The sequence below is a fragment of the Nansenia antarctica genome (assembly GCF_963989245.1).
Source record: "Nansenia antarctica genome assembly, chromosome: 3".
Taxonomy (NCBI): Eukaryota; Metazoa; Chordata; class Actinopteri; order Argentiniformes; family Microstomatidae; genus Nansenia; species Nansenia antarctica.
In genome coordinates this window covers 2,496,023-2,518,455 of record NC_137688.1, presented here as the reverse complement: position 1 = coordinate 2,518,455, position 22,433 = coordinate 2,496,023, and the positions used below count along the sequence as shown (strand labels likewise).

Genomic DNA, 22,433 nt, shown 5'->3' with positions numbered 1-22,433 from the left:
GTTTTAGTGCGGAGAGAGAGAGCGAGGCATGTGGTGGTCAGAGGAGAACGCAGAGCGTTTTTGTTGCTGTCCTCTGTTCTCTTCTACTCTCTTTGCTCTGCTCAGAATGCGTTCAGAAAATAATAGCTGACACTGAACCCCAAATTGCTCCCAGTGAGCGGGGCCGGCCGGTGCCTTGTATGGCAGCTTGGCCGCCATTGGTGTGTGGATGTGTGTGTGAATGGGTGAATGAGAGGCCGTTGTAAAGCGCTTTGGATAAAGGCGATATATATAAGTGCAGTCCATTTACTTAAGGTCCAAAGCTTTCGCAAAAACTGACCCCAGATCAAGATGACGTGACTCTGACTGAGCTGTGAGTGTATCTCACCTCAGGTCCGATGTCGCCGCTGAACCCGCGTGTTCCCGGGGGTCCCATCGGCCCCGGCTGTCCAATGTACCCTTCCTTTCCTGGGGGTCCGATCGGTCCGGCAGGTCCCTACAACATAATCATGACAAAGATGCATTTTCAAACACCAAGTTGAGATGCTGATGATATGGACATGGACACACACCAAGATACTCTGATTTCTTTGTTAGAAAGAAATATATATACCGTATATATATATATATATACGTATATGTTACGGTACATGTGGGAACACGGTACATGTGGGAAAACTAGGGTTAGGGTTAGGTGCTAGGGTGCTAGGGTTAGGGTTAGGGTAAGACATGCCAGCATGTACTAAGTCGACATAGCACCTAACCCTAACCCTATTTTTCCCACATGTACCGTATTCCCACATGTACCGTAACATATATATATATATATATATATTCAAGATATATATTCAAGAAGTCCTTCTTTCCAAGTGCCATTAGCATCCTTAACTCTGCAAAGTGACCAACAAGACGGAAGTCACAGACATGAACTGTTTTGATGTGTTTCTAATGTGCAACCCTGTCTCTGTCTAACCCTGTCTATGTCTCTGTCTATGTCTCTGTCTCTGTCTCTGTCTCTGTCTCTGTCTCTGTCTCTGTCTAACCCTGTCTATGTCTCTGTCTCTGTCTCTGTCTAACCCTGTCTCTGTCTCTGTCTAACCCTGTCTCTGTCTCTGTCTAACTCTGTCTCTGTCTCTGTCTCTGTCTAACTCTGTCTCTGTCTCTGTCTCTGTCTAACTCTGTCTCTGTCTCTGTCTAACTCTGTCTCTGTCTCTGTCTCTGTCTAACCCTGTCTCTGTCTCTGTCTAACCCTGTCTCGGTCTCTGTCTCTGTCTAACCCTGTCTCTGTCTCTGTCTCTGTCTAACCCTGTCTCTGTCTCTGTCTCTGTCTAACCCTGTCTCTGTCTCTGTCTCTGTCTCTGTCTCTGTCTCTGTCTAACCCTGTCTCTGTCTCTGTCTCTGTCTCTGTCTCTGTCTCTGTCTCTGTCTCTGTCTAACCCTGTCTCTGTCTAACCCTGTCTCTGTCTAACCCTGTCTCTGTCTCTGTCTAACTCTGTCTCTGTCTCTGTCTCTGTCACTGTCTACGCCTGTTTGTGTTTTATGTCGTGCTGGTTGCCTTCTGGCTTCTTGTGTTGATTTTTCCTGTCTGGTGAGCCGAAGACAATGTTCCACCTTGGTGGACAATAAAGTTATATTCAATTCAATCCAATAGAACACCTTACCCTTTGGCCGCTTGGTCCAACGATACCTGACGCTCCCTGCTCTCCTGTTGTACCCTAGACGTGAAGGAAGACAACATCAAGACCGTTAAGCACTTGAAACCATACGCTGATATACCCAAACAGACAGAGTAGGTTGTTGTTGACGTACGGGAGGTCCAGGCAGACCCTGTAAGCCTGTGAAGCCTCTGTGTCCTTTCTGTCCTCGCTCTCCGTGGTCTCCAAGGTCTCCGTTGTCTCCTCTTGGTCCTTGGGGTCCCTGTGGTGGTGAGGCACATTTTAGGGGAGATTCCATTACTCATTCAATTCAATTCAATTCAACTTTATTGGCCATGTGCGGTGCACTAGGAACGTGACTTGGTATTCTCCATGCTGAACAAGCTATAGTACATACAACAACAAGACGACAACACAACAATACTCGAGACAATATATACAGTACCGATATGAGTGGATAAATATACTGTACAAACTCATCTGTTTGTGGTTATGTCCATCATAATATAGTGTATATATACAGTGGGGAAAATAAGTATTGAAACAAATTTTTTATTGTAAATGTGATTTTTTTTACCGCGAATCCTCTCTTTCCTGCTGAACCTGGGGGACCCAAAGGTCCTCTCGAGCCCTGAAGTTGGAACAAATATTCATATTAGTTTATTAGACAAAGGTGTATACACAATTGATTGTGACCATTTCCTTTTCCAATGTTATAGCAAGTTCTATACATACTGACATATCTACAAAAAGATCTGAGGAGATTTTCGCCAGCAAACAAGAGACAACCCCATTATTTCAGCAGAGATCTTTAGTGGTTCAACTAATATGAGGAATCTATGACACACTGGACATGAAATATAACACCATTCCATCAATGCTGATTGATAATTAGAGGGTTTAGAAGGATCATGCACTGAATGGAAAAGTAAAACAAATATCCCAAACAAGGCTACATACAGCGTCTCCTCTCCTCCCAGAAACACCGTTGGCACCGACTGGACCCGGAGATCCAGGAAGTCCTTGGGATCCGACCAGACCTTCAGGACCGGCGTCTCCTCGGTCTCCCTAGGAAAGAGATGCATGCTGGTCAAGATCAACCCTAACCCTAACCCAGATAGCAGATATGGACAGTGAACGGTCAGATGACAGCTGTTCCTACCCTGATACCGATGCCTCCTTCTTTGCCTGGCGGGCCGTCAGATCCAGCAGGTCCCTGCAGAGAAACAACACGTTCATCACAACCGTATCATAGCAGTCATAAACACAACAACCTTTTGAGATATCATCACATTTATGTCTTGGGTTATTTGAGGTTTACACAGACGTACAGGCTATGCCATTGATCAGATTATCCAAAGTGTTTTGCTACATGTACGGTGAGTGCATGTGCATTTTCTGTATATCTGGTCCAGTTCAAACTCACAATTTAAAAGTGACTAATGCTGTAACGCTTTACCGGCTGAGCCTCACAGGGCCATGAAGATTACCCTGAAGAGAGCAATGCTGAAATCACTATAGATATAATGTATATACTGTATATATATATATATATATATATATATATATGTATAAACGTATATATATATATAAATAGATAAGACACTGCGTCTCCTAAAGACATCCGCTTTCCCCTCTACTGTGTCCCTAAAAACGTCTTGCCCCCCTTGTACTGTTTCTCTGTTTCTCCAGTGTAAAAAAGAAAAAGAAAAGTTTAGGTTAAGAAGAAGGTGATAGGAGAAGGTTTTTCCTTCTATCATTACTCTTCCTGCTACGACTGGTGGATTGATGATTCACTTGCTTAGTATTCAAATGTATTGATTGTGAGTCGCTTTGGAATAAGGCGTCTGCTAAATGCCAAAAATGTAAAAATGTAAATGTAAAAAATAGATGAGACAGAACGTACGTCAGGACCAGCGTCACCACGGGGTCCGTTTGCACCTGGAGAACCGACCGGTCCGTTGGGACCCTTGTCACCCTGCGTTCCTGGGGTTCCCTGCTTCCCTGGGGGACCCTGGGGGGCGAAGACAACAGGAAGTCACAGAGGAGCAATGGAGGGTAATAGACATCTCTTATGACATACGTTGTGGAAACAGCTCAGATTTCTTCGCAGTCCATTTCCATAAACTGAGGGTTAGGGTTAGTAAACTAAGTAATGACATGAACATACTAATTGGTTTTCTTACCAGTTCAAACTACTTGTGGTGACATACAGGCCTACTTTGAGGTAGTTTGAATGAAGAAATGTTACCAATAGTAAAATGTTTGGCTCTTGTTATTGTTATTGTTATTATTGTTATTGTTATTGTTATTGTTATTGTTATTATTATTATCATCATGGAGGATATGACAAATGCTATGATGATGTGGCCATTGCTGCCTAGGGTCTAACTATCTCCAATAGTCGACGGTCTAAATGATATCTCCGCAACATTCCTTTGACAAATTCATGCATTTATCACAAGAGACAGTGGGTACTGTCGTGTTGTTCCTGTACCGTGCATTAGCACGCCAACTCAGATCAGAACTGGGGACCTTCTTCTGGCCAGTTTCCTGGACCTAGAGTAAACCTACTCCAACACTAGATGTTTCCACTTTTAATGGACAGATGATTCTGGAAGGTTAAACGAGAAGAAAACAAACAAAAGAAAAACAACAACATACCCCTGGTCCTGGAAGACCTCCCATTCCACGTTCTCCCCTCTGACCAGGAAGACCCACAATGCCTCTCTGTCCTGTCGTTCCTGACGGACCTGGAGGGCCATCAGGACCCTACGGAGAAACACATCCAATCATGGCACACTTTATATCGACAGACACCCTCCATGTCGAACATCAGGCTGCGGCCGATGCTATCTAGCCGCCCCCTTTTCTTGTTCCCTTCCTCCATGGCTACTGATCTGGTAGCAATACAAGGATCTCTGTCTCGTCCCTCCATGTATATAAGTACTACTGCAGGGAAGGAAGCCAAGACAGAGAACACACCCTACCCTCTAGACACTTGCGTGCAAAAGAGTGGATTATGTGTAAGCGGTAGCTACAGTTACGTCATGGTCTCCGATTGACAATTGGTCGTCTTGATTTCGCTTACACCAGTGCAATCTTCAAAGGTCTACACACACACACACACACACGTACGAGTGCATAGGGGGAAGGGGGAAGGGATTGGGGGGGTTGTTCTGGGATCCAAGGTGTCAGTTTGAGTACTTTGTGTTGTCGAGCTCCACATCGTGAGCTTAGAATGATAAGGTTCTATCTCCGTCTAGGGTAGTTCAGAGATATTGAGCGTCAAAGTTTTTAAATTCCATTATGTTTTGTGAGATGGAACCTTTGTATTTTATGAATTACTAACTAAAAAAATGTCAACATTTTTAAAATAACACCACGCAGGCATTAATAAACACCTAATGGATCAGATTATGTAAAAGATCAATTTTGACAAAAATGGAGATAGAACCTTATAATTCTAACTATTCTAACTATAGAACCTTATAATTCTAACTATTCTAACTATAGAACCTTATAATTCTAACTATTCTAACTATAGAACCTTATCATTCTAACATCACCACTTGTGTTCTTACCGTAGGTCCGTCCTCCCCAGAGTCTCCCTTATCTCCCAAGCTCCCTGCTGGGCCGGGCTGGCCTCTCTCTCCCTCTCTGCCAGGGGGTCCGTTGTCGCCACGGAGACCGGGGGGACCCTCTTTCCCGGGCATTCCAAGAGGTCCTGCCTCACCAACTGGACCCTGATTGATTGATTGATTGATTGGTTGATTGAGTGTATTCATGGTTCGAGTAAAAACAGTAATCCAAGGGATGACATGTGAAAGTGTGAACACTTATTTCCAACATGGTCCTTTGATATTAACATACAAGACAACAATAACATCAAACAATCTTTAAAATAACAACCCCTCCCCCCAAACAAAAGGATTAGGAACTTCTAGGAATAACAAGATAAAAAGAGAATAAAAGTAGGCTGAGAATAAAAAAATAAAAGAATAAAAGTAGGCTGAGAATAAAAAAATAAAAGAATAAAAGAGCAGGGAAAGATTTGGCTTTGGTCGTCGCTTAGAACTAGAATGATCCATATCCTATATTTCAAATTCAGTCAATCCTTTAGTGGCTTGGGTGGGGTGGGGCTTTGCTTTGATGACAGCCATATATATAAGTAAGTAAGTAAGTAAAACTTTATTTATATAGCACCCTTCTCAGCACGAATGCACAGGGTGCTTTACATATACAGAGCAAATTTGAAACATCAATGATCAGACAACATAACAGAGCAAGTTTGAAACATCAATGATTAGACAATGACAAACAGAAAGGAGAGCCAAGGCGACTAAACTGCCGAACAGAGACGAGGCCATCTTGCTCTCTTCATAGAATGGAGGAAAATATATCTTCACTGAGAGTACTTACTGTTGAGCCTGGTGGGCCGACCCTGCCAGCCGATCCAGGGAACCCTGTAGGACCCTAGCAGGGAACACATGACAACATCCACACTGTTACTGGTCACATACACTCTCGGACACGGATAGATAATAATAATAATAATCCCACTTTTTTGGAGACTCTCCATCCAAGATGTAGTCAAGTCCAAATAAGGTTTTCGGATAAGTTAAACTGACTCACTGGAGCGCCCTGTGTTCCTCTGCCACCCTTCAGTCCAGCGACCCCGCCTGGCCCCTGCAAAAGAGACAAACTTCCGTAAGACTGTCGCTCGTGACGCGAGTCGTCTGTCGATATGAACACATGCCGTCACGTCTCTTCGACTCACAGGAGGTCCGTGGGATCCAGACAAGCCCTGGGGGCCAGGGGACCCGGCGTCGCCCTTCTGTCCAGGCTCTCCAGGCTCCCCCTTCACTCCCGGCTGTCCATCTGGACCCTGGGTGAGGAGGAAGACATGCTACCGTCAGCACAACACTCATTCATTCATTACAAAAAAATATTTTGTAAGAATTGTATACAACAGTTCTATAGCACCATTTATTAGTTAACAGTAATAAGCGACAACAGATTATGATTTGTTTGTTTATTTAATCATTAATTTTTTTATATTTCAAAAAAAAAATGCTACGCAAAAAAAAGCACTATGATGCTACAGCACTAGGATGCTAAAGCACTAGGATGCTAAAAGCACTTTGATGCTAAAGGATTATGATGCTACATCACTATGATGCTACAGCACTATGACGCTACAGCACTAGGATGCTAAAAGCACTTTGATGCTAAAGTACTGGGATGCTAAAAGCACTTTGATGCTGAAGCACTAGGATGCTAAAGCACTAGGATGCTAAAGCACTATGATGCTACATCACTAGGATGCTACAGCACTAGGATGCTAAAAGCACTTTGATGCTAAAAGCACTTTGATGCTAAAAGCACATTGATGCTAAAAACACTTTGATGCTAAAGCACTATGATGCTACAGCACTAGGATGCTAAAAGCACTTTGATGCTAAAAGCACTTTTATGCTAAAGCACTATGATGCTAAAAGCACTTTGATGCTAAAAGCACTTTGATGCTAAAACACTATGATGCTACAGCACTTTGATGCTAAAAGCACTTTGATGCTAAAGCACTTTGATGATAAAAAGCACTTTGATGCTAAAAGCACTTTGATGCTGAAGCAAGCATGAATGTCATCATGAACACGTCACGGTGCCCAGTGCAGGATGACTTACAGGTGGTCCGGAGAATCCAACAGGTCCGATAGGGCCGGCTTCACCTCGGTTTCCCTAAAGAAACAGAGATATTGTTGTTAGTGTCCTGAACAGTCATCCAGAGGCATGTGTGTGTGTGTGGTGTTCTGTTGGGAGTGTGTGTGTGTGTGTGGAGGTGTTGTGTTGGGAGCGTGTGTGTGTGTGGAGGTGTTCTGTTGGGAGCGTGTGTGTGTGTGGAGGTGTTCTGTTGGGAGCGTGTGTGTGTGTGTGGAGGTGTTCTGTTGGGAGCGTGTGTGTGTGTGGAGGTGTTGGGAGCATGTGTGTGTGGAGGTGTTGTGTTGGGAGCGTGTGTGTGTGTGGAGGTGTTGGGAGCGTGTGTGTGTGTGTGTGTGGAGGTGTTCTCTTGGGAGCATGTGTGTGTGTGTGTGGAGGTGTTCTGTTGGGGGCGTGTGTGTGTGTGGTGGTTCTGTTGGGCTCCACTCACGGGCATGGCTCTGGATCCTGGAGGCCCGTTGGGTCCACGTGGTCCTGGTTCTCCCTGCAATCACGCCACGCTTCAGTTACAGAGTTTATGTTTACAGCTTCCAGGAACTATACTGTATGTTTTACAGATTGTTATTTACTCTGCGTTCAGAAATGACATCGTGAAATCCTGATAACCTAATAATGATCTAATAACTACTAAGCTGATATCACTAGGATTCCTTACTGGGAAGGCACGTTATATAGCGTTTTTGTTTTACCAAGTAGCAAAAAGATTTAATTATTTGGTTTAAGTACTAGACAGTGATGTCAAGTAATATAAGTTAAAAACAAAACAACCTAAAAACATAATTAGTTAAAAACATAGTAAAAAACACACAAAATAAATCACAAGAATGAACACAGGTTCAACAGTCAAAGGCCTTTTTGAATAAAAAGGTTTTTAGGCCTGGCTTAAAAGAGTCCAGGCTCTGTACTGCCCTGAGCTGGCTAGGAAGGCTGTTCCCTTAGCTGGCTAGGAAGGCTGTTCCCTTAGCTGGCTAGGAAGGCTGTTCCACAGGCTCTGTACTGCCCTTAGCTGGCTAGGAAGGCTGTTCCCTTAGCTGGCTAGGAAGGCTGTTCCCTTAGCTGGCTAGGAAGGCTGTTCCCTTAGCTGGCTAGGAAGGCTGTTCCACAGGCTCTGTACTGCCCGTAGCTGGCCTAAGGGCGTCTCTTTACCTTTTCACCACTTGGTCCTCCGGGTCCTGCGGGTCCTCCGGGACCAGGTAGGCCCTGTTAGGAGAGAAACTCATGTTAGGGGGAAACCATCCATCACTGTCATCACGTCTGGACTGAGGAGACACATGTTTCTTATGACAGAACATGCCGCTGCGCGTTCCAGAACGAACCCTTTCAATCCTCATCCGTTCTAAAGAACTGTCTCTTTCTTTTTCTTCCCCCCAAATCCTTTCTTCTTCAGAGAGACATCTCTTCCTGTTCTGCTCTGCGCGCTGCCAACAGCTCTAGCCAACTGTTTGACTACAAAGAGTGTGTATCCTCTGTGAGGATATCCATCATGGCATACAGGTTTATCACCTTTTTATCATCTTATCTTATCATCTGGGCCCAGTAGTTTAAAACGTTTTAATCCCTGTCTGATCGGATCAGATTGACATGAAACGTTTTGATTTAAACTACTGGGCCCTGATGATCAGTGGGTTGGGGGTTAAAATACATCCTCAGTCATGACTTCCTTTTACCAACTTCAACAACGGGTTCACAGCCCATGTGTCATTTGGTATATACTGAATATTCTGAATAATCTTTACTTATTTAGTGTTAATACATTAGTGCTGCATGTTTACATTCATGTTTATGATTATGTTTACATGTCATGGACGATATGACACGATGACGTTGGTGGATGTTGTCGATCTGCTCTGTCTTAAGAATGTCATTGCATCGTATACTTGGATATGATGTAACCAGTACTCAAGTTGTGAAAGAAAATCAGGGGGGATGGTGGATTTTATCATATGGGGACAATTTTAGCATCCCCACAGCGTCAGTGACTTCAGTGTCAGTGACTTGGTGGTAAAAACGTCATTGCATGTGTGCGTGCCCCCCCCCCCCCTCGCCCACAGTATCTTACTCAATATGGGCAAAACTAAATGTGGAAATAGCAGTAATACCACATTCACTGATAAAATGACATAAGGGATGGAAAGGGGGGATGGCAGTTTTAGAAGGGGGATGATTTTGAGGGGATGATTTCAGGGGGGATGCCATCCCCCCTCAACTGGAATGCTGGATGTAATGACAAATCAACTTGACAAATGTCTGTATATTAGTGCATCAGAACCCACGGTGTGTGGAGGGTGTGTGTGTAGAAGGTGTGTGTGTAGTGTGTGTAGAGGTGTGTGTGTAGACGGTGTGTGTGTAGAAGGTGTGTGTGTAGACGGTGTGTGTGTAGACGGTGTGTGTGTAGGCGGTGTGTGTGTAGTGTGTGTAGGCGGTGTGTGTGTAGACGGTGTGTGTGTAGGCTGTGTGTGTAGAGGTGTGTGTGTAGACGGTGTGTGTGTAGACGGTGTGTGTGTAGGCGGTGTGAGTGTAGACGGTGTGTGTGTAGACGGTGTGTGTGTAGTGTGTGTAGACGGTGTGTGTGTAGAAGGTGTGTGTGTAGACGGTGTGTGTGTAGTGTGTGTAGACGGTGTGTGTGTAGAAGGTGTGTGTGTAGTGTGTGTAGACGGTGTGAGTGTAGACGGTGTGTGTGTAGACGGTGTGTGTGTAGTGTGTGTAGACGGTGTGTGTGTAGAAGGTGTGTATGTAGAAGGTGTGTGTAGTGTGTGTAGAAGGTGTGTGTGTAGTGTGTGTAGGCGGTGTGTGTGTAGGCGGTGTGTGTGTAGGTGTGTGTAGAGGTGTGTGTAGAGGTGTGTGTAGAGGTGTGTGTAGTGTGTGTAGACGGTGTGTGTGTAGACTGTGTGTGTAGAGGTGTGTGTAGAGGTGTGTGTAGAGGTGTGTGTAGACGGTGTGTGTGTAGACGGTGTGTGTAGAGGTGTGTGTAGGCGGTGTGTGTGTAGACGGTGTGTGTGTAGAGGTGTGTGTGTAGACGGGGTGTGTGTGTAGACGGTGTGTGTGTGTGTGTACTCACTCTGGCTCCGTCATTCCCAGGCGTGCCCTCTGACCCCTTCTCACCAACTGATCCCTTTGAGAAAAAAAAATGTGTCCATGAAACCAACACACTGATAGATAACGACCGCTAACGTAGTCTAATCAACGGTCATTTAGTAGAACATCTGTGCGGCGGAGTGATACATATAGTTAAAAGTCCCAGTGCTGTTATACTGTACATCGGCACTCATGGAATGCCTCTTTTCCAATCCGATTACTTGGTCGGAACTAACTGTTGTACAATGACAGATAACATCAAGCACTGGAATACTGAGGTTCACGTTATTCTGTCATCATATTTGATTATTGGTGATATGTGGATCCCCATTAGCTAGCTCTTACTATAGCAATTCCCATTAGCTAGCTCTTACTATAGCAACAGCTACTGGTCTTAGATCCACACAAGACGCACACTCATAGTGTAGACATACACAGTGACACGTTGACTCTCTAATTGGTTCTCCACCAATCATTATCAACCAATGACTGTACAGGAATGGCTGTGGAGTAACGGAAACTAGCAGACATCCCACGGCTTGACCTATGACCCCTAGCCCCAGACAGACCTATGACCCCTAGCCCCAGACAGACCTATGACCCCTAGCCCCAGACAGACCTATGACCCCTAGCCCCAGACAGACCTATGACCCCTAGCCCCAGACAGACCTATGAACCCTAGTCCCAGACAGACCTATGACCCCTAGCCCCAGACCTATGACCCCTAGCCCCAGACCTATGAACCCTAGCCCCAGACAGACCTATGAACCCTAGCCCCAGACCTATGACCCCTAGCCCCAGACAGACCTATGACCCCTAGCCCCAGACAGACCTATGACCCCTAGCCCCAGACCTATGGACCCTAGCCCCCAGAGGAAAGAAGATGGATGTGAATACTTACTCTGTCACCCTTGGGTCCAGGAGGACCTGATATCCCTCTCTCTCCGGGCATTCCCTGAAGACCTGGTGGTCCCAGATCTCCCAGAGCACCGGAGGGACCGGGGCTACCCTGCAGAGAGAAAGACACAGGTTCAACTCCAACTCTACACTGGTATTCCATCCCATTTCAAAGACTCTCTGTTCTCTCAGTTCTGTTTCGGCCGGACGATGAGCGGCCGACATTCACAAGAATGTCTATACAGCACAGCACCTGTATGACACGACCGTGAGACTGAAAAAAGGTCTAAACTCTAGACAGAACATTGTTGGTATGATCATAATACTGAAACGATAATCCTTGACATGGTATACAGGTGTATGATGACATCATCTCTATGGTATACAGCCCTGCCCCAACCCTGGACATTGCTGTGTTAATTGTTCCCTGTTCGTTAACTCTGTGTTCTATGTGCTCATGTTATCTGTTGCTTGTTGTTTCTGTGTTTTCTGTTTTCCCCATATTTTCAGCATCTTTGAGCCCTGGAAAAGCGCTACATAAATACAATGAATTATTATTATTATTATGAATATGATTATTTTTATTTACCTTCGGGCCATCTGGACCTGGTGCTCCTGGGATTCCCTTGGGTCCTTGCAGACCGTGTGGTCCGAGTTCTCCTCTCTCTCCTGGTGTTCCACGCTCTCCCTAGGGGCCACACGGAAGTCTATCTGTCACACAACAGAACCAGGACAAATTCTATATTTCATATGGATGTTTAGTCGGGGAAGCAACTTACCCTCGGCCCGATTTGACCGACAGCACCGCCCTCTCCTGGAATACCCTAAATGCATCAAAGACACGAGTCGCATTTCAGTATTTCATTTAATTAGTTTAGGCAGATCAGACAGACAGGCACAATTAGGTACATGTTTACCATTCAGCACACACTGTCATCCAGAGCGACTTACAATTAGAGATGACAGGGACAGTCTCTCTGGAGTCATTTAGGGCCTTACTCAAGGGCACACTAGTGGTGGTGTTCCCAGGTCTTACTCAAGGGCACACTAGTGGTGGTGTTCCCAGGTCTTACTCAAGTACACACTAGTGGAGGTGTTCCCAGGTCTTACTCAAGGACACACTAGTGGTGGTGTTCCCAGGTCTTACTCAAGGACACACTAGTGGTGGTGTTCCCAGGTCTTACTCAAGGACACACTAGTGGTGGTGTTCCCATGTCTTACTCAAGGACACACTAGTGGTGGTGTTCCCAGGTCTTACTCAAGGGCACACTAGTGGAGGTTTTCCCAGGTCTTACTCAAGGACACACTAGTGGTGGTGTTTCCAGGTCTTACTCAAGGGCACACTAGTGGTGCTGTTCCCAGGTGGGATTTAAACTCATGACCTTCCAATCAACAGTCAAACTCACTACCCCCTAGACCACCACTACCCCAGTCTACACCAGTACCCCTCAGTCATATAGAGTCATTCTTTTTTCATAGTACCCATCTCCTTATTCACTGACAATAGGGTATTTTCCAATGAGCTATAGTGTAACTATGGTTGTTGGAACAGTGTTTGTCAGGGTTCCCGCGCTGGTCTTAAAAAGCCTTAAAGTCTTAAATCAGTCCCCAAAAAGTAGGTGCTAGGTCTCAAAAATGTGATTAGCTTGTCCTGCAAGGAAGCTTTTGTGCACTTTGTTCTCTTCACGTTGAAGTGACTTTCTACAGTAAACTGTTAATGTTAATACATTTACTTTTGAGTAATTATGAGACTTATTTATTTTATATTAAATATCCTTCAGACTTTTTGGTCTGTATGGCAGTGAAATCCCTAATTTCATCACCTCGAGGATGACAAAAATCTTATGGTGTCGCGAATAGGTCAACAATTCTATTCAAAGAGGTCTAAAAAAGGTCTAAAAAGGTATTAAATTGGACTTGTTGAAGCTTGTAGGAACCCTGGTTTGTGATAGGACCAAACTCACCAGATCGCCTGGTTTCCCTCCTTCTCCGGGCGGGCCTGGGGGTCCAGGTAATCCCTAGGAAACAAAAGCACGTTGTGTAACTACGGATGACTCTGTAGTCTGCAGCCAGGTCAGCCGTCTTCTAAGATGACTTTGACATCCATTCAGAGATCAGCTACTGACTGTTAACATTTTGAAACCACATTTGAAAGAAATTCACCACAACAAACCTGGAAACCGTTCACACCAGGTGGTCCCTGTTCTCCTCTGTCACCTGCGACGCCCTTTAAACCAAGAACAACAATCATTACATCACTTTCTCCACTGCTAAACAATGAACTTGAAATCCGTTGCCATAATATCACCAGAATATGAGTGAATACTGAATTATGTCATTATTAATAATACCATTTCAAAACAGTAGAACTGTAGACATGGTTCTAGTTAGATATGTGCTTTGGTTAATTTATCTGACTACTGTTGGCATGTGATAATGACACTAATACTGTAGGACTTGGCTATAGTTTATACTATACAGGTTTGGAACAGCCAGAGTGCTGGATATGAGTCATAAACATGGGAGGCAAATGATTGTAAATGTAAATTGTATGTCAGTCGTGTTCATCGGACTTATAGGCTAAAATAGATACTAGATAGTTCATAAAAAACAAACAAACAAACAGAGAAGTGACTTACAGCGGGGCCAGGGGGGCCGGCAGGGCCGACTTCACCATCTTTACCAGGAGGACCCTAGGATGAACGAATGAATGAATGAATGAATGAACGAATGAACGAATGAATGAATGAACGAATGAACAAATGAACGAATGAATGAATGATCTTTATTGTCATTGTGCGGGTACAACAAAATTGAAATGCTAACCCTAGGTGCTAACAATCAAAACACAGTCCTAAGATAATAAAAAACAAGAATGAGACATAGGAGGATAAGTGATTGGTAGGAATCTGAGAATGTATCTATTATGTAAACGTATATACTTATATACACTAATATGGCCTATTCACAGGGGGGTATATAGACAGGGGTGTGTTAGCATGTAGCAAAAGTAGCAGAAGTAAACCATTATCAGTGAGCAACCCCTTACACGCACGAACAGAGACCACAATGGGTGTGCTTGATGTAGCTTGCTTGGCGTGCCGTAGTAGTGGAGTTAAAACAATCATTTCAGTGATAAAATGCAAACTCCTCCTACCCTGGGTCCCCAGGTGAGCTGAATCAAGCGCACCTAATCATTCAGTGTACGTTGAAGACCTACTCACCCTTTGACCTGCGACTCCGGCATTTCCTGTTTCGCCTGTCTTCCCTGGGTCTCCCTTTGGTGTTCATAAAAACAATACAAGGTTCGTTAGATTGACTCAGAATAGCTAGTAATAACATAGGATAGGAGTAAAGTGTTACGTTTGATACCGATGACCGTCTGGACAAGGTTGACGACTTCCTGTAGGACCGTATGCGTGTGACACATTAACACTAGAACAGACGTGGGTGAGGCGTTTGACCATGCGAGTAAAAAAATAAATAATCTTTGCACTCCATCAAATTTCAGGACTCTCAGGACCCTCCTTTCATGACTTTTCCTAGATATGTGCGTTCTACCACCCCAGTATCCTTACATTTTCTAAATCACATCAGGATAAGCTAGTATGAAGCTATTTTGCAGTTTGTCTGTGTAGGAGGCAGGCTAATTTACAAGACGCGCCAACTAGTGGTCGTTGTGTGTGAATAGCAGCTTACCATTCTAAAGACTATGGTCATTTGACCCCCCGAGGCGGCTCTAACAGTAATAGGCCCCAATAGTAATAGGCACGGCTGTTCTAGTGTTAATTGCATGCATGCTATAATACGTTTTAACACATGGTCAGTGGTGAGTTGAGACAACGACGGGGTCTTACATTGAAGCCCTTCGGTCCAGGCAGTCCCATGGTCCCTGCAGGACCTCTGGTCCCGACCGACCCAGCTGGGCCTGGACGTCCATCTTCCCCTGCCGCACCCTTCACAAGAAACAGACGTCAACAAAGGCTTTTCCACAACTCCAGTGTCCTGTATAGTTTTATAATCACGGACATAGTCAAAGGTAAATGTGTAAATGTTTAACATTTAATATTTATAGTGGTGAGAAGGAAGTGTTTACCCGTCTTTTAAATGAAACTTCATATCTTTTTTTTACATCACCTCCAGGCTAATCTTTCAGACTGATGACTAGCAGCATCAAGCATTTGATGCACACTACCACTGCATATCTACCCTGCCATGGTCCCTACCTCTGTGCTCAGGGACATTGTAAAGGTGACCAACATACCAGTGGTCCTGGCTTGCCCTCGGCGCCCTGGACCCCGGGAGTACCAGTCAGACCCTGGGGAGGAGACAAGGGGAGTGAGTGAACGACCTCGGAGGAACTTTCACGACAAACAAAGAATGAGGGGATGAGAGCTATACAGCAGGTGATGAGAGCTATACAGTAGGTGATGAGGGATACAGTTGAGGAACATTATGAAGTGATTATGTTTCTAATATTTCCACAACATTGACGCACTACTACTGTCAACTGTTTTATTATACTATAGTATATTGTACTGTTGATTATCGTTGACTGTTGTCGATTCCAAAGCATTTCACTATCAATTATGGCTGTATGGGGACGTAGGGGACAAACAGTTTGATCTGATGTAAGGCAGTAACAGTTACCCTTGCGCCTGGGAGACCAGGTTCACCAGTGCGTCCTGGGTCTCCTCCAGAGCCCTTAGGTCCGCCTGTACCAGACGTCCCGCGGTCTCCTTGAGCTCCCTTCAGAAAAGAAACATCATTGTCAGTCCGGGAGTGATATGAACTCTGAATTTGATGGGTCTTGATTAGGGGGCGGGGTTAGGGATGTGGGTGTGTCTGAGGGGGCGGGGTTAGGGATGTGGGTGTGTCTAAGGGGGGTGGGGTTAGGGATGTGGGTGTGTCTGAGAGGGCGGGGTTAGGGATGTGGGTGTGTCTGAAGGGGGTGGGGTTTGGGATGTGGGTGTGTCCGAGGGGGGCGGGGTTAGGGATGTGGGTGTGTCTAAGGGGGGCGGGGTTAGAGACGTGGGTGTGTCTGAGGGGGCGGGGTTAGAGATGTGGGTGTGTCTAAGGGGGGCTGGGTTAGAGACGTGGGTGTGTCTGAGGGGGCGGGGTTAGAGATGTGGGTGTGTCTGAGGGGGAGGAGTTAGGGATGTGGGTGTGTCTAAGGGGGGCTGGGTTAGAGATGTGGGTGTGTCTGAAGGGGGCGGGGTTAGGGATGTGGGCGTGTCCGAGGGGGCGGGGTTAGGGATGTGGGTGTGTCTGAAGGGGGCAGGGTTAGGGATGTGGGTGTGTCTTAGAGGGCGGAGTTAGGGATGTGGGTGTGTTCAATAACTGTACCTTAGGACCAGGTAATCCGTCAGCACCAGGGAAACCTCTGTTTCCAGGAGCGCCCTGAAATACACAAGATGATTTTACATCAACACAGACAATCAGAAGCACAAGAGAATACAGTACCATTGGATTAATTCATTATACATTATTATACCATTTTTTCATTCAAAAAAAAATATATTTTGAGTTGTCAAAAGCCGAATAACAGGAAATTAGATTGAGCATCATAACTCTAAATCTGACCTGGGCACTGACATGGTTTTCCAGCACACTCAGTTTTGACTCCTACAATGGCATTATTGGGCTACTGTACTTCAAACTACATGAGAACAGCCTATTACTCTTCAGAGAGGTAATAAGACCTTAAGGACTGTTTTCAGAAGAGTAGCCTATCTTGGATTGGATTTGGTTGATATAGGTTATTTACTCTAATGGTAACATTACCATTATACTACAAAGAGTAAAGATGTTCACTGGTAGGTTTAGGTTAGGCTAGTCTACTATGAGAGTAACTTTCTTCCATGAATTGCATGGAACTCTTTGTATTGAATTTCCCAGGTTTTTAAACCGATACACTGTGTGTAAGTGTTAATAAGGAGGTTGGGTCTCCGCTGACTCACTCTTTCACCAACAGGACCGAGAGGACCCAGAGAACCAGAGTCACCCCGGATTCCTCTCTTCCCCTCCTCACCCTGGGGGCCGAGCACGCCCTGGGAGCCCGAGGGACCCTGTGACACAAATAAGATTCGATTAGATCAGATTACATTAGATTAGATTAGATTACATTACTATTAGATTTATTGTCCCCAGGAGGAAATTCATTTCCACACCACTGTACAGTATACACATATACATACAACACCGTATAACACAGACAACAACAGACAGTACTACACATGGCAGATACACAAGTACACACACTCAGCGCGGTCTGTTATTTAAGGCAACAATGGCTGCAGGGATCAGGCATTTGCCAAAGCGAGCCCTATTGCACCTTAGGGTTAGGGTTAGGGTTAACTAACCCTAACCCTAACCCTTAGTGTTCTGTACCTACGCCCGGATGGCAGTGTAGACACGTTGAACACAACACAACATATCAAAGCAGATAAGGTCAGACATCAGTGTACACATAGACATTGGCCGTGCATGTGCATCGTCAGTTTTAACTCTTCTATTATGATGTCTCATTTTAATACATCGGAGTAATGTAAGACAATTATATTCACTCCAAATACTTTGAATCGTCTGATATGTTTTGGACTTACAGGTTCTCCTTTAGGACCGTACTCTCCTTTGAACCCAGCGACACCCAGGTCTCCCTAAAACAAAGAACATATATACAACATATAAGATATATATATACATATATAATCTATAGACCCAGAGGCATACATATCCCATACATCACATATTTCAAATGTCTAAAACTGAGATCAGTAATACAAGTCAGCCAACCGCTCTGCAGAATGGCTACGTTGCTAAGCAGATAGTCTATAGTGCTATAAAGACCATTCATTCATTCATTCATTCATTCATAATATATATTATATTCTCTGTGCACTGGCATACTGCAGAATAAGAGTCATGTTTACGTCTAGGTCACGCATGTCATAACATCTACTAGCTGTTGTACACATAGGCCTCAGTCTGTAGGGCTGGTCAAGGTCTGGGTGCTGCGTTAGAGCGTGATCTTAGAATTATAAGGTTCTATCTCCGTTTAGGGCAGTTCAGAGATATTGAGCGTCAACGTTTTTACATTCCATTATGTTTTGTGAGATGGAACCTTTGTATTTTATTAATTACTAACTCAAAAATGTCAATTGTTTTTAAACAACACCACACAGGCATTAATAAACACCTAATGGATCAGATTATGTAAGAAACTAAATTTTGACCAAAAAATGGAGATAGAACCTTATAATTCTAACTATTCTAACTATAGAACTTATAATTCTAACTACCGTATTCTAACTATAGAACCTTATAATTCTAACTATTCTAACTATAGAACCTTATAATTCTAACTATTCTAACTATAGAACCTTATAATTCTAACGTCACGAGAGGCGTTTTCTAGCCAGTGAAGTAAAGCCACATTACCAGTTGACCCTTGATCCCAGGCTGGCCGGTGCTCCCCTGGGGTCCTGGGGGGCCGTGAGGGCCGAGGTGACCCCCGAGCCCTTGCACCCCCACGTTTCCCTACGGAAGAGGAACAACTTGTTAAAGTCAATTGACTGAATCACTGTCATGCAGATTACTGTACACGGTTTAAGCTATTCACATAAAGGGGTAGGGTTTTGAAATGTTTATTATTAAAATACATTTATTATTTATTTATTTATTTGTTTATTTATTGGAAGGATCCCCATTAGCTATACCCATAGGCATGAGCTACTTTTAGTAGGGTTCACATTTAAAACATACATTACAAATAACACTTAACATATAAAACATACTTAAATCACAAATATCAAACATTAAAATATATCATACATTTTTATATATAATAATTTAAACATAACATCCATAATTTAAATTGGATGTATGACCGTTGACGTACCACTGGCCCTTTGCTGCCTGGACCTCCGTCAGTTCCCCCGCCACCCTACGGATATCAAACACGCCGTCATGTGATCATCAAGACAATGGGTTGTGGTGAGAAACTGTCCCGTGGCACACACACAGCACACTTAGGTCAAAGACATCATGTATTTTAGGGGGTTAGGGGGTTCCTCTTAGGGGGTTAGCTTGGCGCTCAAACTGTTACCATTACCTACAATTGGTGACAATTACAGTAACTTTCTTCCATGAATTGCATGGAACTCTTTGTATTGAATTTCCCTGGTTTTTAAACCGATACACTGTGTCAATTCCGAGCCTTACTTTTATATCACAATCGAAATTAACCATGACCAAATATTTAGCTGGAAAAGTAGGATGCTATTGAGCAGAACAAGTATCAGAACATGTTAAGTTAATTGTTAATTTATTGTCACCCACTTCCCCTCTGTTGCTGCCTGCCTGTTTACGACAGTTGGTTACATTTTACCTGACAGTATGATTCAATGATTTGGACCGAGGTTTGACAGAAGGGAAGCGTTGAGGATGTTAAAGTGTTGAGTAAGTGTTGGGAGTGAGACACTGACCCTCTGGCCTGTTGATCCGGCTCTGCCCAGATGGCCCGTCTCCCCCCTCTGCCCCTGTGGCCCCTCCGGACCCCGCACGCCAGTGCCCCCGGCTTGTCCCTGAGGAAGAGAACAGCAAATCCTCCAATCTTGATCCCAACGCGTCCCTGAGGTCCCTGTGTTACCTCAGCAGGTCTGTGTATTATCGTTTGACACTAGAAGAGCCGTGAGGGGTCACTGTGACCCCTGTGAGTAAAACAAATAAATCTACTGTATCTTTGCACTCGATCAAATTTCAGGACCCTCCTTTCATGACTTTTCCTAGATATGTGCGTTCTACCACCCAGTATCCTAATATTTTCAAAATCTCATCAGGATAAGCTAGTATGAAGCTGTTTTGCAGTTTTTCTGTGTTGGAGGGCAGGCTAAAAAAAGAAGCGCCCTCTAAGGATCTCTGTGTGTAAATAGCAGATTTACATTCTAAAAAAGGGGTCTATTTGACCCCCAAGGCGGCTCTACTAGTAGAATAAAATAGGCACGGCTGTTGTAGTGTTAATGACAATAGGTCTACAGAGTCGGGAGTTTTCCCTGACTATGGCATGTAACAAGGTCTAGGGCCTGACATGTTCCTGGTTTGGTCACATGGGAACATCGTTAGCATTCATTCATCGTACTGACCATTGAACGACAGTAGATATGACAGGTTGTACCTTTAACTCTGAGATACAACTTTAAAAAAAAATGGCAGTTTGTTTGTATATTGGATTGAATGATTGGATATTCCACTCACCTTCATCCCAGGGGATCCTGGGTATCCAGGAGGGCCGTTGATACCCAGAGGACCCTGCAAAACAATAGATTAAGTTCAGCCAGTCCTCATCTCCCAATGTATCGCTATGAGGCCTTCATGATATGTATCAACTTAGTTTTCTCATCATCGTTATCATCGTTATCGGTTGCCGCTCTTTTGTCATTGCCGTTGCATAGAGACAAACATGTCATCTTCATACAGGACCGTGACACGGTGACTACAGTACTTCCGGGTGGTACAACGTATCTGCCTGTCTTACCATTGGACCTGGTTTCCCGAGGTTTCCAGGTGGACCACGCATACCCTATCATCCAAGAAAAACAGTTGGTTAGTTTCATACTGCATTGCATCCAATCTGCAAGATACATTTAAGATTTGACATTTTAGAAGACGCTTTTTACCCCGAACATGTACATCTGTCTAAAGTAAATGAATCATCTATCCATCAGTCATCATAAGAAAAAGAACAATTCCTAGGACCAGGAGCCATTTGGCAGTCACAGTGCTAGAAGAAGGAAGGTATTCCTTCATTGGAGTCCCAATGATCCAGGACGATGGGGGGGGGTAAAGCACATGTACTGTGATGGAACCGATTGTATATCCTGGTATTCAAACGTCACGCTACGCTAAACGGTGTCCGGTTACTCAGGAAGTGTTCTCATCCTTACCGACGCTCCGCCCGGGCCGGATCGGCCCCTCTCTCCTGGCATTCCTCGGGGACCCTAAAATGGGCAGTAAAACAGTCAGTAAAACAGTCAGAGGTTCACAGTGCCCAGAGCAGTCAGAGGTTCACAGTGCCCAGAGCAGTCAACAGTGACCAGAGCAGTCAATGCAGACATGTAAAGGAAAAAGTGACCGTTCATTTGAAGGTTGCGAAAGATGTGATCATTTGCATTTTGTTGATAGGGCTGGGCTGTTCCAAATCTATTTGACAGAAACCATAAAGTAATTCTGTGGCCCACAGTGATCAGAGGCTGGATAGTTCAGACAACGTTTGTTAGATGGTTTTGGCCCTGAGAGTTATTTAAAGCCCCACACCAGTTGGTGACAATAACCCTAACCCTACATGTTTAGCCATTATGAACCATAGCCTGTCTTAACCTGAATAGGAAGACCTTGAAAATACAAAACCACTGCAACAAATACAACCCCTGCATATATTTCAATGATAAGTAATTCAAATTTGTTAGCAAACTTGCAGCCGTCAGCTTTCAAATCAATTCATGTTCCAATAACCAGCTTGCTAGCTAATTAGGCTACTTCAGAACTATGAATCAGGTATGGACGCACATTTACTGCATATACCGTCCCTGTTTCTAAACACACAAGGAATAAGGGTGATTGTCTATTCAATTGAAGCCCATTGCTGATGTCAACACAGAGGCCAATACCACGCCTTCAAGAAACTGCTTGAAAAAAGTGGGGTTTTCAAAATGTAAGCTTTGTAAAACGACACAAAACATACAATTTACATTTCTCTTCCTGGAGTGGGAATCCACAGCTTGAATTTGTTTAGATAGTCACTACTAACTTAAGTTACCTTCATCCACGGCTAATAAATAACAATGGGAGTGAATGGGGCCAGTATTATTAGTTTATAAGTGCCAAGTTAACTCTAATAAACTAGGGGGTGATTTGGTCACAAATGTGGAACTTCGGGGCTCCAATTTGTTTCCTTTAAAAACGAACTCCCGGCCAGTGTGATAGGAATGCACTGCCTCCAACATCCCACAAACATTCTGTTTGTTTACAAGGATACTCACACTTGTTTAGCTTTTTTTTATGTTGGAATTTGGTATTTTATACTCGAGGCAAGGGGTCCGGCATAGA

The 22,433-nt window shown here is 44.3% G+C and overlaps 1 protein-coding gene across 1 annotated transcript in view; it reads right to left on the bottom strand.

The window, feature by feature from the left end:
- col5a2a (collagen, type V, alpha 2a) overlaps positions 1-22,433 on the bottom strand; it is a gene marked incomplete at its 5' end in the record, with an annotated part of 48,450 nt that overhangs the window by 3,638 nt on the left and 22,379 nt on the right. Inside the window, 35 exons of the mRNA XM_080526285.1 lie at positions 368-475; positions 1,641-1,694; positions 1,789-1,896; positions 2,212-2,265; positions 2,595-2,702; positions 2,797-2,850; positions 3,541-3,648; positions 4,299-4,406; positions 5,219-5,380; positions 6,057-6,110; positions 6,270-6,323; positions 6,415-6,522; positions 7,323-7,376; positions 7,786-7,839; positions 8,502-8,555; positions 10,414-10,467; positions 11,332-11,439; positions 11,917-12,015; positions 12,107-12,151; positions 13,292-13,345; positions 13,501-13,554; positions 13,967-14,020; positions 14,552-14,605; positions 15,185-15,283; positions 15,592-15,645; positions 15,978-16,076; positions 16,674-16,727; positions 17,288-17,395; positions 17,933-17,986; positions 18,768-18,866; positions 19,228-19,272; positions 19,814-19,912; positions 20,583-20,636; positions 20,863-20,907; positions 21,272-21,325. Coding sequence (XP_080382411.1) covers positions 368-475; positions 1,641-1,694; positions 1,789-1,896; positions 2,212-2,265; positions 2,595-2,702; positions 2,797-2,850; positions 3,541-3,648; positions 4,299-4,406; positions 5,219-5,380; positions 6,057-6,110; positions 6,270-6,323; positions 6,415-6,522; positions 7,323-7,376; positions 7,786-7,839; positions 8,502-8,555; positions 10,414-10,467; positions 11,332-11,439; positions 11,917-12,015; positions 12,107-12,151; positions 13,292-13,345; positions 13,501-13,554; positions 13,967-14,020; positions 14,552-14,605; positions 15,185-15,283; positions 15,592-15,645; positions 15,978-16,076; positions 16,674-16,727; positions 17,288-17,395; positions 17,933-17,986; positions 18,768-18,866; positions 19,228-19,272; positions 19,814-19,912; positions 20,583-20,636; positions 20,863-20,907; positions 21,272-21,325 — 2,628 coding nt within the window. The remainder of the gene's footprint in view (positions 1-367; positions 476-1,640; positions 1,695-1,788; positions 1,897-2,211; positions 2,266-2,594; positions 2,703-2,796; positions 2,851-3,540; positions 3,649-4,298; positions 4,407-5,218; positions 5,381-6,056; positions 6,111-6,269; positions 6,324-6,414; positions 6,523-7,322; positions 7,377-7,785; positions 7,840-8,501; positions 8,556-10,413; positions 10,468-11,331; positions 11,440-11,916; positions 12,016-12,106; positions 12,152-13,291; positions 13,346-13,500; positions 13,555-13,966; positions 14,021-14,551; positions 14,606-15,184; positions 15,284-15,591; positions 15,646-15,977; positions 16,077-16,673; positions 16,728-17,287; positions 17,396-17,932; positions 17,987-18,767; positions 18,867-19,227; positions 19,273-19,813; positions 19,913-20,582; positions 20,637-20,862; positions 20,908-21,271; positions 21,326-22,433) is intronic.